This window comes from Hyaena hyaena, unplaced genomic scaffold, assembly GCF_003009895.1.
Source record: "Hyaena hyaena isolate Hyena2069 unplaced genomic scaffold, ASM300989v1 scaffold_894, whole genome shotgun sequence".
Lineage (NCBI taxonomy): Eukaryota > Metazoa > Chordata > Mammalia > Carnivora > Hyaenidae > Hyaena > Hyaena hyaena.
In genome coordinates this window covers 446710-460987 of record NW_024081526.1, presented here as the reverse complement: position 1 = coordinate 460987, position 14278 = coordinate 446710, and the positions used below count along the sequence as shown (strand labels likewise).

The 14278-nt window shown below is 45.3% G+C and overlaps 1 protein-coding gene across 1 annotated transcript in view; it reads right to left on the bottom strand.

Annotated features, from left to right (window-relative positions):
* Positions 1-9554: 9554 nt before the first annotated feature.
* GORASP2 (golgi reassembly stacking protein 2) overlaps positions 9555-14278 on the bottom strand; it is a 31952-nt gene continuing 27228 nt past the window's right edge. Inside the window, exons 8-10 of the mRNA XM_039220479.1 lie at positions 13423-13509; positions 12280-12390; positions 9555-10691 (exon numbers count right to left, since the gene is read on the bottom strand). Of these exons, the coding sequence (XP_039076410.1) occupies positions 10351-10691; positions 12280-12390; positions 13423-13509 (539 nt within the window). The 3' untranslated portion in view covers positions 9555-10350. The remainder of the gene's footprint in view (positions 10692-12279; positions 12391-13422; positions 13510-14278) is intronic.

The following is a 14278-nucleotide window of genomic DNA, read 5'->3' as shown; positions in this document are numbered from 1 at the left end:
CTCAAAAAATTAAAAATACAACTACTAGGAGCACCTGGGTAGCTCAGTTAGTTAAGGGTCTGACTTTGGCTCAGGTCATGATCTCACCATTTGTGAGTTTGAGCTCCAGCTCAGAGCCTGGAGCCTCCTCCTGATTCTGTCTCCCTCTCTCTTGATCCTTCCCCTGCTCAGGCTCTGTCTGTCTCTCTCAAAATAAATAAACAAAAAATTTTTAAAAATACGACTGTATGATCTAAGAATTCCAGTTCTGGGTACTTATGCAAAGAAAATGAAAACATTAACTTGAAAAGATACCGGCCCCCCCATGTGCACTACAGCGTTATTTACAACAGCCAAGGCATGGAAGCAACCAAAGTGTCCATCAATAAATGAATGGATAAAGAAACTGTATATACCCAAGGGAATGGTACTCAGCCATAAAAAAAGAAGGAAATCTTGCCAGTTGCAAAAACATGGATAGACCTTGAGGACATTATACCAAGTGAATAAGTCACACAAAGAAAGACAGAACTGTAAGATCTCACTTCTATGTAGAATCTAAAAAACCAAAACAATGGGGTGGCTCAGTTGGTTTAGGGTCCAACTCTTGATTTTGGCTTAGGTCATGATCTCACAGTTCATGCGATCGAGCCCGGAGTTGGGCTCTGCACTGATAGAGTGGAGCCTTCTTGGGGTATTCTCTCTCAAAATAAATAAACATTAAAAAATTTTATTTAAACAAGACAAAACCCCAAAAACAAAAGAGAGAAACAAAGAAACCTCAGGCTCATGGACACTGAGAAGAGAGTGGTGATTGCCAGAGGCAGGGAGTAGCTGAAATGGGGCCAAAGGTAAAATTGTAACATAAACTAGTCATGAGGATGTAATGTGCAGGCTGGTGACTATAGTTAATACTATATTGTATACAATACAGTTGTATATATAATACAGTTGTTAACAGAGTAGATCTTAAAGTTCTCATCACAAGAAAAAAATTGTAACTACATATGGTGACAGATTTTAAATAGATAGACATCTTGGTGATCAGGATGTAATATATAAATTTTGTAATATATACAAATATGAAATTAAGTACACCTGAAGCTAATGCTATTGTCAATTATATCTCAATAAAAAATTACTTCACCCCAGTTTCTTCATCTGCATATAAAGGCAAAAGTGCCTAAGATATGTTGTTTTATTCAAGGAAAAATGTTGAGAAAATTAGACAAGAAGTCAACATATATAAGTGTTTTTAGCTAGGAATACATTAAGTAAATCAAAGAAAGTTTCAAAATGGGAAATAGTATTATTTAAAAGCTATAGATTGCTGGACGACAATTCCATCCATTACAATGCTTTCTTTTTCCTTCCTCCGTCTCTCTCTCTCTCTCTCTCTCTCTCTCTCCTTCCTTCCTACAATGCTCTCTGAACATTTAGAAAATAATGCAATCAGGAATACCGTGAAATGATGTACTGATCTAGCTTAGCCTAAAAATCCCTCATAGGCCCTTTGACTCAACCAATAAGAATTTATAGAGTATGTGTTCTATGCAAGACACTCTTTAGGCTCTGAGGCTACAGAAAGAAGCAGAAAAGCATCCTTGTGCAACATAAAAGTCCAATAGTAGAGACAGGTGTTAGTTAAGAGAATCACACAAATAAATGTGAAGTTACATTGTGGTAAGACAATAACCTGATAAATGCTACTAAAACATTAAAAAGAAAAAAGGTCCATAGAAAAAGTTAAAGGTATATGCTACTCTAGCATAATTTCCACTATAAAAACTCTTCATTTTGGAGATGAAATAATAGGACACAGTCATACCCCCAAAGTTTTCAGAAGCACAATAGTATACCTTAGGCTACAGACTGAGATTATCTGTGATAAAACTTGGCAATACTCAAGGGACTTAGGGCATTCTAATCTGAAGAAGTTAATAGGTTATATTATTATTGATACTACAATAGTATTCTTTTAATGCTTTTGCCAGTATTTTATCAAATGCAGTTTTTTCCAGATACCCTTCTGTTCTCCTAAGATAAAGCAGAGCTGCTAATTTCTGACATGCTCAGATATTACAAGTATTTTACATTTTTCCTCAGTATTGAGAACTTTTGTTAATCCCCCCGACTTGTTTTAAGTAAGAGAATAAAGCTCTGGGGCACCTGGGTGGCTCAGTTGGTTGAGTGTCTGATCATGATCTAAGGTTTGGGGGATTGAGCCCTGTGCCGGGCTCTGGATGGCCAGCTTGGGATTCTCTCTCTCTCTCTCTCTCTCTCAAAAATAAGTAAACTTAAAAAAGAAAATCCCATATGGGCGCTCACAGGACCCCACACTTACCTCCCCCAGCCCAGCCCTCCGCTGCCTGTGTCATCTGCCATGTCCACAGGCTGTGAGCTGCCCCCCACCCTCCAGTGGCCCAGGGTGTGGCCTCGCTGAAAGAACAGGTGAACCGTTCCTATTTCCACCTGGACACCAGGCCCAGCTCTGCCACCTCTAGCTGCGATCCTGGGGAGAGTCACTCAAACTCTCTGGATTTCACCATCTTCATCTATAAAATGAGGAACTGGGGGAGAAGAACTCCAAGATCTGCGAAGCTGCCTTACCGGGTCCAGAGGCATTGGTATGCACTTTTTAAAGCAACCCAGGCAGAAAGGATTGCCTTGGTGGAGAAGAGGAAGGGGGCTCACCCCGTGGGCTTCTGGCTCTTCCCAGACCTCTACAAGACCAGAAGTTGAAGGTGCTCGCCAGCCACACCTAGAGTAGGGTACTGGGGGTATGCAAGGGGGCGGACTGGAAGGCAGGAGACCTGGGGCATCACAGCACCTCTCTGGACTTCCGTTTCTTTGGAAGGGGAAGATGAAATCTTAAAGTTTCCCTGGCGCATCCCATTCTGGGGTGACGAGCGGCTTTCCCAAGGGGTGCCACCCCTCTCCCTCCTGCCCAGAGGCTCCAGCAGTTACACTTTGCTCTGATTTTGAAGTCTATGCTCCATATGATATTTCATCTTCAAAAGGCGATCTGCTTGCTAAAAACTGGATTTTTTCAAACCACTGATCTTTATAAAGGGCAAGCTCTTACCCTGCCAAAACCAAAATAAAACAAAAAACCATTTGTTCAACTCTCCATTATGGAGCATTCTCAGCTCCTTGGCACGGCATCCAAGGCCTTTCGTGATCTGGCCCTGAACCCCTCCGCGGCAGCTGCGGCCCCTACGGACTGCGCCCTTCAGGTTCCAGCCTCCCAGAGCAGTCCGGGGTTCCAGAACGTGCCGTGTGCTACCTACCTCAGGTCAGCTGGGCTGCCGGGCCCCCCCGCCTGCAGGGCCGCTCCGGGGAGCTGCAGCCAGCAGTCAGTCAGAGCCTCCCCCGACCTCCCCAGATAGACGTTCCCCGCTGCCGTGCTCTCCCACCCTCGGCCGCCTCACACCGGATACTAAATTGCTAACTCACAAGCGGTGTGGTGGAATGACTTCGGCTTGAGACACCTGGGTCCAAACCCACCACTTCCTTAGCTGCACTTGGGCCCGCCTGTGAAGCGGGAATAACCGCCTCTGCAGAGCTGTGGGGAGGATTCGACTGGGGTGGGAGCACCCAGCCCGGGGCTAGGCCCCCAGGCCCGTCTGCCCACGGAGGAGGCGCAGCTGTGACCCCCAGAGCCAGGCTCTAATCTCAACCTGGGGTTGCGGAGCCAAGGGGAGGGTGGCGGTGGGAATGGTGGGAAGCAAGACCCCCCACCCCCTCCTTCCGCACCAGGTGCTCAGACTCTTGATGTTTCTTAAAGTACTGGAGGGGTGCACAGACTTGTGAAGAGCTTTTCCTTTTTCTCTTAACAATCTTCAGGTTGACACATTTACTTCTAAATTGTGTTGAAGACTCCTTTTGGAGAACGCACCCAGGCTTTTCTGCATCCCCACCCAGCTAAGCGTCCGCGGTGGGAGGGAGGCAGCGGACTACGTCCCAGAGCCCCTTTCCAACAAACAAGCGCCCCCACCCTTGGGGCCGCTCCCGCAATGCTTCAGCCCCGCCCAAGGGCCCTGCGAGGCTGGCCTGGAGACCCCGTGGCCTCTGACGCGTCGCGGCTTTCCCAGGTTCGTGGCGCCACCTGGTGGCCTCGGCGCGTACTGCGGGCCGGGCTCCCTCTCCAAGTGGGCGGTTGAGCGACCGGGAATCCCTGGGCAAAAGTCAACGTTGGGCAATGCAACGTTGCCAGCCTTGTGTGGGCAGAACAGGCCTGGGACCCGACGGACCTACCCGGAGTCAGTTCCCTATCCCAGAGCTTTCCGGTTGTGCGACCTGGAGGAGGTTTCTTAACGGTTAAGTGGAGATATCAGTACCACTTGCTGGATGCCCAGGAGAATTAATAAGAAAATTCGCTCAACATGGCGCCTGGCACTTGCTGTCAATTCAAAACTTCTCTTTAAATTTATGCCTTTTTCTTACTAAAGTTTATTCGTAAAGGAAACTGCTTTAGCCTCATCTGAAGCAACTCTATTTTTTCAAAAACATGTTAACTATATAGGTATTAGCATTAAAAAATAAAATTTTCCTCCATGTATCAATCACACTCAGCAACACCAGTCCATGGGAGCAAGTCCAGAATCTGTGTTTGCCCAAGGCCCCCTTCTTTTGTCTCTTGTGCCTCTTCCCATGTTCCAATCACAGTCAACCCTCACTTATCCCCTCCTGGAACACAGCAACACCAGGGTGCCAGAGATTCCGATGGGATCCCCCCCACCCACTCAGGTTATACGATGGGCCTAGTAGAGATTTGAATTTGGAAAAAATGAATTTTATTGCCTCGGAGTTGTCATGCCCTTATTTCTGGTCATTCCAGGAAAAGGAAAACAAAAACTTGGCAGAGACCAAGGTGGGTAAATGCCTTGTTTATTAAATGCATCCTGAGCCCCTGGACTCATGCAACAGGAGCCTGTTTCAGCTCTCTAACAAAACACAGCATGCTCTCCACTTATGTTCCCCACTGCCCCCAAAGCACACAGGTGTGCAGCTGCTGATGTCAAATGAAACAATGTTAGAAGGTTGTATGCTTATTGTATCTGACAGCTAACATTATTTCCAGAGATCTAAATTTCAAAACAATGTGGACTCTTGCCATGTCTATGGGACTTTCTGCTCAGCACGGTGGTCTGAAGACATAGGAACATTTCTGATAAAACTGATTTACCAACACAATGTAGATCAGTCACAGTACAAGTCTATTATGGCTAATGCCACTGATTAATTCTAACCTAGGGCCAGTGTTAGGGGTTTCTTAGTAGAGAGCTCCAGGTGTATATGACCAGCCATGCAGTCCTTTTAAATATTGCTGGAGATCACCAGCCCCACCCTCCAGGCTAGGCAGCCCTGGGTTCATAAGTCTCCCATTTCTTCCCTACGTGAAAACAATCCTATTGTTTTTAATTAAGAGGTCATTCAAATGTTTTTAAAGATTGTGGCAATACTCAAGTGTGTAAGAGAAGAAAGAAGTTCCTATCACTCTACCACCAGCCACCCTAATACAAGTGCTCCTCAAACATGCTTCCCCCACAGCCTCAGACAGGCTTAATTAGCACCAGTCTCAAGCCAGGCCAGCTTGGTCAGAGCTGGGCAAATGTGAGCCACTTTTCTGGCACCAGGATTTGAGGCCATTTAGAGTGGAGGGCAAGGCGGCCATTCAGGAATTCAGGACCTCTTATAACCCACTCCTTGGTACCTAAAAAAGAGAACTGATGATAAATTCCAAGAGTTGGTTGTTAAGGTAAATACCTCATAGGCTTGGGGTCCCAGAATTGGCTTGAGGAAGAGGCTGGTGAAACCCAAATCCCTGTCACTGTCCCAGTCATTGTCCAGACCTATTTCTCCCCCAAGTTTATTATAGTTTAAGGGACTGCTTAACATTTTGTAAACCTTAGTGTCCATTCTACCATGGTTCATGGATCCAAAATAACATTCTGGCTTTCTGATCCTGGATCCCCTGGGCTCTGGACCATCTAACTCTTCGAAGCTCCCTTCCAAGAGAACACTTGAGACATTGCAAACTCAGATGCCTGTGGGACAGGTGAGGACCATGGCAAACCGAAGAGTTAGGCTCACGGGGAGGGAGACAACTTATGTGAATGAGGATTTAATGTGCTGCCAGATCTTGGGACTTTTTGAGAAACCAGAAATCTGGATTTATGTGAAACTTTCTGATTTTTCAAGTTGGCAATTAATTCACATTTTAATATATACAGGGCAGTTCAAAGGAACCATATCTGGGGGGGAGGCAGGGAGGCAGTTTGCTACCTCTTGTTCACCTGGCAGATTGTCCTGCGAAAGGCTGGCTCAGTACCTTTTTTTTTTTTTTAAAGAAAACCAAGAGTTCATTTATTTTTTTTTAAAATAATCTCAGCACCCAACGTGGGGCTCGATCTCATGATCACAAGATTAAGAGTCACACGCTCTAGCTATTGAGTCAGCCAAGCACCTCTATTCACCCTATCAGCAGTGACCATGTACCTGAGTCCCAGTGGCCTACACAGACCAGGGTCCTGTTTCTGTTGTCAGGAAATACTGTGCAACCTCAACTCTGATAACACTGAAAGTCCGAGGGCCCACCCCCACTGGTGGATGGCTCTCTCATGTCATGTTTGAACTGAAGTGGCCAGGGGGCACCCATATTCATGGAACTCCCTGGAGAGGCAGCTTTTTCTGCACCCAGACCTCAGATCCTTTGTAAGATACAAGCTCTGTCCCTGCGAACAGTGCATTCCCTCTCCCTCCCTGCTCCCCCCTCCCAACCAGCGCCTAGGATGCAACCAGCCTGAGGGCAGTCCCACAGGCTCATCCGCTGGCCTGTGGTTCTGGTGTTGGAATAACTGGCCTTGGCATTAATCTTCCACTCTTCTATTTAGTCAAACTCGCTCATATGCAAAAAGCCTATAAAGGGATGTGTTGGTTAGCAATACGGGAGGCTCTTCTTCCTAGACCTAATGCAGAAACTGTCAGCAATAAGCAAGTCCCTTAACATGTGCATTTTGCTAAGGGCTAAAATATCTTACTAACCGATGACTTTTGTGTTGTCTTATTCCATCCCCAAGTTCTGGACAGGTTCAGTGTGGAAGAGAAATGTGTTTAGCTGCTCTCATCCCCTGGGAAGCTTTTCAAAACTCCCAAGGGCCCAGGAATCCATATTCTAATGGAGGTGATTCTAATTGCAGCCAGGGTTGAAATAATATGCTTACCAGGTGGTCAGATAAAGGGAAGGCCTTGGCCTTCGGGTCAAGGCAGAGCCATCCCTGAACATTTAACTGGTGTCTCACAAATAAGGAAGGTCTTTTTCATTGCATTTCTTTTTTCAATTGTCAGGCAATGAGCTAAACTTGGCTGTTCCTGGGAAGTGTGCTTCATAATGAACTAAGGATAAAACAGGAATAAAGCCCAAAGGGGAAAGGTGAAATCCTCTGTTTTAGCTACCAAAGATGCCTCTGGGTGACAGTAGCAGGTCAGTTTCTTCCATCTACCCTGAAAGGACAGCTGCAGCCCCCGCCAGCCTCCCACCGCTAGACAAACTTTCTCAAATGCAGATCTGAGCTTGTAACCCACTGAGACCCTTCAGTGACCTGTTTTTAAGGCAAAGACCTAGCTCCCCAGCCAGGCACTCAGGGCTCCCTGTGCACTGTACTCCTGGCCATTCCTCAAACACTTAAAGACACTCCCTAACCTAGAAGGTTTCTGTCCCCTCCTTTGCCAGAGTAACTCTTCATGTCAAATGCCATCTCAAGAACCTTCCCGCCCAAGTCCCCAGCACTTTCACCAGACTGCCTCTTCTGGCTTCACCAAACCTTGGTGCCATGGGCTCAGTCCAGCCCCACAGGGTGCAGCAGGGCTGCTCATCCAGCCTCACTAGTTCCTCCTCTTCCTCCTCAGTAATAGCTGGCACAAGGCAGGATGAAGGCTTCATTCCTTTGCTTCCCCTTCAGGGAGCAGTGGCCATGTAAGTCCACGCTGGCCAGGAGGATGCAAGCCACAGAACTGTGTGAAACATCTCTGAATTGTCCCCAAAGCACAGCGGGATGTTCTCTCCTACTGGTTGGAAGGCGAATGGCATGGCTGGGACTCCACCAGCCATCCGGGTACATGGGATGACCGTGGAAATGGAAAGGATACTCTGGAGAACTACAGATAGGAGCGGAGGTCTCTGACATTGTAATGGACCAATTCCGCCTCTGCCAGACTACCTTGGGCTATCTGAACTCGGGAGAAAAACTTTTTGTTTAAGCCACTGTTGTTTTCAGAATATTTGTGATAACTGAGTTTCTTCAGAACAAACCTCCTCCACCATCACTGACTCATGTGTGTCTCTCTTGTGTGAACTTGGGAATACTGAGGGATACACAGGGAGTTCAAAGGTATTCCTGACTGCATGTGATCCTTCCACCAAGGGCTGGTGAGAACACTTCTGCTGAAGTGCCCTGAGGCCTGACACCCCCCACACCCCCAGGCTCTCTTCCAGCAGCCATAGTAAGTGGCCTCCTGGCAGGGACACTTATCTTTTACATGGACCCAGTACAGGATCTACTACTTCCATAAACATTGAAACTTGTTTTCCTGAAGGAAGCAGGGAATATATAAAGTAAGAGTTCTGCACCTCAGGAAGATCCAATGAGCCAACATACACCAACTCTGTGCCTATCTTCCAGGCCAGTGCTAAGAATCCTGCTCTCCCCAGAGCTCAGTGTTTTATAGATGCTTACATTTTTAGATACATAGTTATAGTTATAAATGCGTAACATTTTTCTGAGAAGATGGTCCAGGGCTGTCGTCATTCTCAAATGAGAACTGTGACCTCACAGGAATTAAGAATCACTGCACTGGAAGAGCTGCTGCTTTTGTTTTTGTTTTTTTTTTTAAATCATTTTTTAAGCTTAAAACTTACTTGCTTTCCATTTCCACTAAAGTATCTCCTTGACGTTTTTAAAAAATATGAGCATCTTTTGGAAAGTAGTAACAACTTGCTCAAGTCTTCCTATCTGGAAAGTAAAAAATCATATAACATTTAAAGATGCTTGTGAATATTTTTCCTATCAGTTACAAGCTCTTTTTAAAAAATAGAATTGTTAACTGAAATATTCTAGAAATATTTACAATGCAAACAGAAGAAGCTATGCTCAGAGCCAGAGGCTTCTTATCATTTACCTTTAAGTACAAACCTGGTTCCAGAAACGAATATATCCTAAAAATAGGCTGGTGCTGGGCCCCCCATTACAGGCACCAGGTTGGCGCTGGCAAGTCTAGTTTCCGGCTGAGCGGCTGCAGACTGATTACATGTGCCGGTCCCTTAGCAACACTCATGCTACTACCAGGTCAATAACCGATGAACCTCTTTTGTCTTATTTAAAAAACAGATATAATATGCATTTAATTTCATTCAATAAATCAATTCCACTTAACTTACCATCTTTTAGAAAACTTCAGAGAGAGCAAACAAAAGACATTAAAAATTACATTAAAGATGCACGACATATTAGAGTGTAACAAGTGCATACATGGCAATTAGGAGTTGTCATTTAAATGCACCACAAGAAGAAAAATAAAATCACTGTAATTTATTGCTGTATCTATGCTTGTCCAGTATAGCTATATTAGAAGTAGCCACAAAGTGCCACCTTCTGGTTTAAAACTGTGCAGCATTTCCTTTATTTCTTTTTAAATGCCATTTGGTGGTGGACGTATAAAGCAACAGCAGCAGTTACAAAATGTTGTCTGAGTAATTCGGAGAGCTCTAAACAAAGATCTGTGAATAGGCTGAATAAAAAGATGTTCAATTAATAGTGCACACTGTGTAACTTTAACAAACATCTTTAGTTGGAATTTTCGTGTAAACCTTTAGAGATTGACTCACAGAGACCAAAAAGTAAAATATCTTTTTCTTTCACAATTGCGTGAGGTGGTCTGCATTCTCAAAAACGATTTACAAAATACAAGAAATGTTGCGTGTGAGTACTAGGCATAAAGTATTTCATTTTCTTACAGGAGGAGCAGCAGGGGGACAGGGAGCTCAGTGGAAGCCCTGCCACCACCCTTCCCAAAGATGTGTACCCCCACGAATGGCAGTGGAAACCTGGCAGCAAGCCACTCTTACAATTCTTTTTGGTTGTTTTTAAAATACAAGCACTTTCTGACATTTCCCTCCCAGCCTCTGAGCCCCACCCCGACTTGGCAGGATACAAGCCCACGTCCTCTTCCTTAGTTTTCCCCTTAGGATTATTTACAGGATGCCTACAGATACGGTACAAACTAGTATGAAATTAATGAGAGTTTGCATTTCCGGACACGCTCCCATGGTTAGACAAGCCCACCACGCCAATTCCGAAGACTGGTTCAAAGTTAAGGTGACTCGGAGGCACTTGCATCCGTAATTGCAGAAACAGGCTTCTCGCCGGCGGGGCTGGGCTCGCAGACTCTGTCCTCAACAGTGCTGGGGGCCTTGGGAGTGGGGGGCATCACATCCACAGTGGGTGCGGAGGCAGCGTCTGCCTTTGCAGTGGTCGTGACGGGGTCAGAGGGTGGGCTCCCGGTGGGTGCGAGGGAGGACAGCAGGTCCCCTGAGCCCGCTGCGGAAGACACCTCTGGAACCAAAGGGAATGACGGGAGGAACTCGGATGGCATAGGGAGAGGTGCAATGCCAGGTAAGTTTCGGGGAGGCAAGGAAGGAAGAGGTGGCAAACCTAGGACAAAAACGGCACAGATCATACATCCCCCCGGCACTGAAAGAGCAGTGATCATCACATGACTGTTTTTATTTGTATTTCATTAAGGAAACTGAAGCCGAGCAGAGACACCACAAATGGCAACCTCTGCTTATCCTCAGGTGGACACCAGGGCAGTTGGGGTTAAATATCCACCGAACAACCAGCTGGCTGGAAGGAAAGGTCCTTCGTGTGACTCAGCCGGTGGAGGGAAGAAATGATTCTCCCCGTTAGGACAGGCAATGCAGCCACACTAGTGTTGGACACAAGTCCCACTCAGTCAGGCAAGCCCCCAGCTGAGTCAGAGGGGCCCTCTGGACAGACACCGGAAGAGCAGACAGGTGCCAGCCCTCCTGGGAAGTCTGAGGAAGGGAGGGGCTTATGGTGTAGCCCCCTCCGTTAGCCTCACCTCACTGTAAGCACTCAGTCTCTGTTCAGGCCCTGTGATTGACTGGTAACCATTTTACTTGGAAGGTTCAATGTGAGGTTTTCAAAATGCAGAATGAAGAAAAAGAGCGTTACTTTTTTAAGAAACAAAGGAAGGCAGAATGTACAATATGTTCAGAGCAACCACGAAGCTGGTGAAAACCTCAATGTTCTTAGAGTTTGTCTGTTAAGTTGAGGAAAGGGCGGATGAAGCCAAGAATACAGGGCACAACAGAAAAAACAAAGGGCGTGATGAGATAGGAAAACATTAGGGTTTAGGGTTTATCAGTGTTCCTTTTTTTTTTTCCCCCCCCCAAACCACTGGGCTGAAAGTAAATGGGTCCATGAGGACAGGTATTGAATACATACAGATGCGGGGGGCACAACAGGGACAGCTATGATCTAGACAGAACACGACAGTGAACGCTCCCTGACGTCACTGATGGGTCTAACTACTGAAATGAGCAATTAGTAATCGGCCTTGACATGTGGCCCTCTCAAAGTTGAAGGTGATCCGGGTAACCATTACCTAGAAGAGCAGACTTGTTGGACACTCTGCTGCTTCACTTCCATCAGCACATAAAATCTGAGCATAAATACTTGAAATATCTGCTAACTTAACTATTTGTAGCTCAAAATCTCACAGTTTTTATTACAAAAACATCTGTTAATAATAGAGAATACTTATCAAATAACAAACCCAGCCAGCTGAGTACGGGTGACAGCTTTACAGCCCAGGTTTCTGGGTTTGGCTACTCAAAACAAGCACCACTGATGGCAGCCACCCAGACGCAAGCAGTGCATTCACCTGCGCTGGGTGAATGTACGACTTCCATCCAGTTCACTCACAGCAGAGCCACACTGCTGTTCTTTATTTCTACAACTGGCCCTTCTGGTACCTGGGCTGTCAGGTGCAAGGAGAGGCAAATGGAAGAGAGGCGGCCAGCACAAGAGAATCACAATAACATTCTTCCTCTTTTTTAAGGTTTTTAAGTAAAAAAAATTAGTATTTATTTGAAGCAGCTGAAATTTGTTAAACTGATCTGCCCTTTCCAGAAAAAACTGCAGTAGAGGATTTGCTTTCCTGGGTAAAAGCTTTTTATTCAAACAGAGTCCTATGAAGGCAAGATGGGCAACATACCCGCGTTCACGAGTTCGGGTAAGCTGACGCCTGGCAGGACGTGCGGTGTCGGGAGGTTGAGGTTGGGGAGGGCGGGCAGGTTAGGTAGTCCTGCTGGTAAAGGCATCAGACCTAAAGAGAAGGCGGAGAACAAAAGGTAAAACCACTTCCTCTGGGGAAAACAGTCACTCCATGTATTCTGAAAAAAATACCACCCACTTAGAAGTGAGAACACCAGAAGTCCACTTAGCTTGGGGCAGTTCTGTATAACATTAACAAAAACAACAAACTCACTTATGTGAAATGTCTTTCTGTACCTAAGTAACTAGACGGCTAAGTAGGTAAGGATTAAAAGACACTCGAGTACTTCCAAACCCAAGAGCAAGAATGATGATGGCCTGAGTGTCATGGGAAAGGGGCTAATTTATCTCAGCAAGTACAGTAGTAAACGGGATTAAATTCCTCTTTGAGTGGCTGAGGTTTACAATACTTCTGGCTTTTTTTTTTTTTCTGAAATAATTTCAGACTTACAGTTGCAAAAGTAGTTTCTATAAAGAAACTCCATATATACCTTTCACTCAAATTCCCCACGTCAGCATTTTACCACACTTCCTTATCATTCTGTGTGTACGCACTTGGTTAATCGCTTAATATGTCTGTGTAATGACATCTTTAGTCCTACAATTAAAGGTTCTCATGACACAAGTATATTTGACCCCTGAAATAATACTGTTATTGTTAATAATATTGTTATCCCTGAAATAAGATTGCTATCTGATGGGTAAAGACATTTGGTCTTCATTGGGAACAGTAAAAGAAATAAACAAAAATCTAACTTAATATTAGAGCCTCTGAAGAACCAATATGGAATGCTTTCTTTCAGGACAGAAATTTTACATATTCCTTCTTCCGGCCTCATGCTGCACTGGAGGCATAGCTGGCTGAGAACAAGGAGCCCGGAGCCCAGAAGTTAATAGCTGGTGACTGACAGCTCACTGCTACTTGCTCTCATTTATCACAAAGGAACAGCAAAGATAAAGTGAGATTAAAAGACATAAAAAAGTCACTACAGAGGTGTAAGATTTTTCCCACTGTTTTTTTTAAGATGCCCAATACTGGTAATGTTATTGTAACTACATACATCTCTAGTGTCCTGCTGCTTACCTGGTAATGTAGTAGCTGGGTTCATTGGTGGCACAGAAGTGAGGGACTGGTTTACTTGTGGTGGCAATAATGGTACTGTTGGTACACCTAAAACAGAAACAAGGCCTTTAAAAAATTCTAACAAATTCAGCTGACAAAGAATGAAGACACTTTATCAGGACAGTCCTCAGACTCCTTCCCTCACCACCATGGTAAGGTCTTCATTCTGTGGGACTTCACTCAGGCCTGGCTTCTGGCTGCTTCACTGTCTATCTTAGCTGATCTACATACTCTGCCTGTGGCCTTTAACGAAGATTGTTAGCAGAGTCTGGGCTAAAAGGGTGGGAGGCTCTGTCAACCCACTCCAGCTTAGGTTTTCTACCTGGACAAGAGTTTTACACCTCACCTAAGCAGGGCTAGATTAGAAAACTGTTTTACAAATTCAGAAATGGGACTCAAGGATCCTAGTCAATCTCTATGGGGCTCCTGAACTAGAATGCCCCATAAACCTAGGGCTGCTGGAGGGGACCATGTGCCCTGTGAAACCATGAATGCTGGTCTGTGAAAGGGGAGAAAGATGCAGACGGCCTGAAAGAGATGAGAGCATGTGGGCCTCCAGAGGTGGAGAGGATACCTGGCTTCCCAAATTTCCATTTCCTTTTGATCTACAGGTTCTGTGACACTCATATGAAGTCTTTCTACTGATGTTATTAGCTTGAGGAGGTTACGTTCTTCAAATGGAAGTAACTCTTAGGATTCTACATAATAAAGGTTATCTATTAATGTCTGCCACCTACTCAAACTAGAGGTTTTGCTGCTGTCTGAACAATAGTGCACATGGAGTCCAGATTTTCCTACAGAAATCTGCTTAAATATG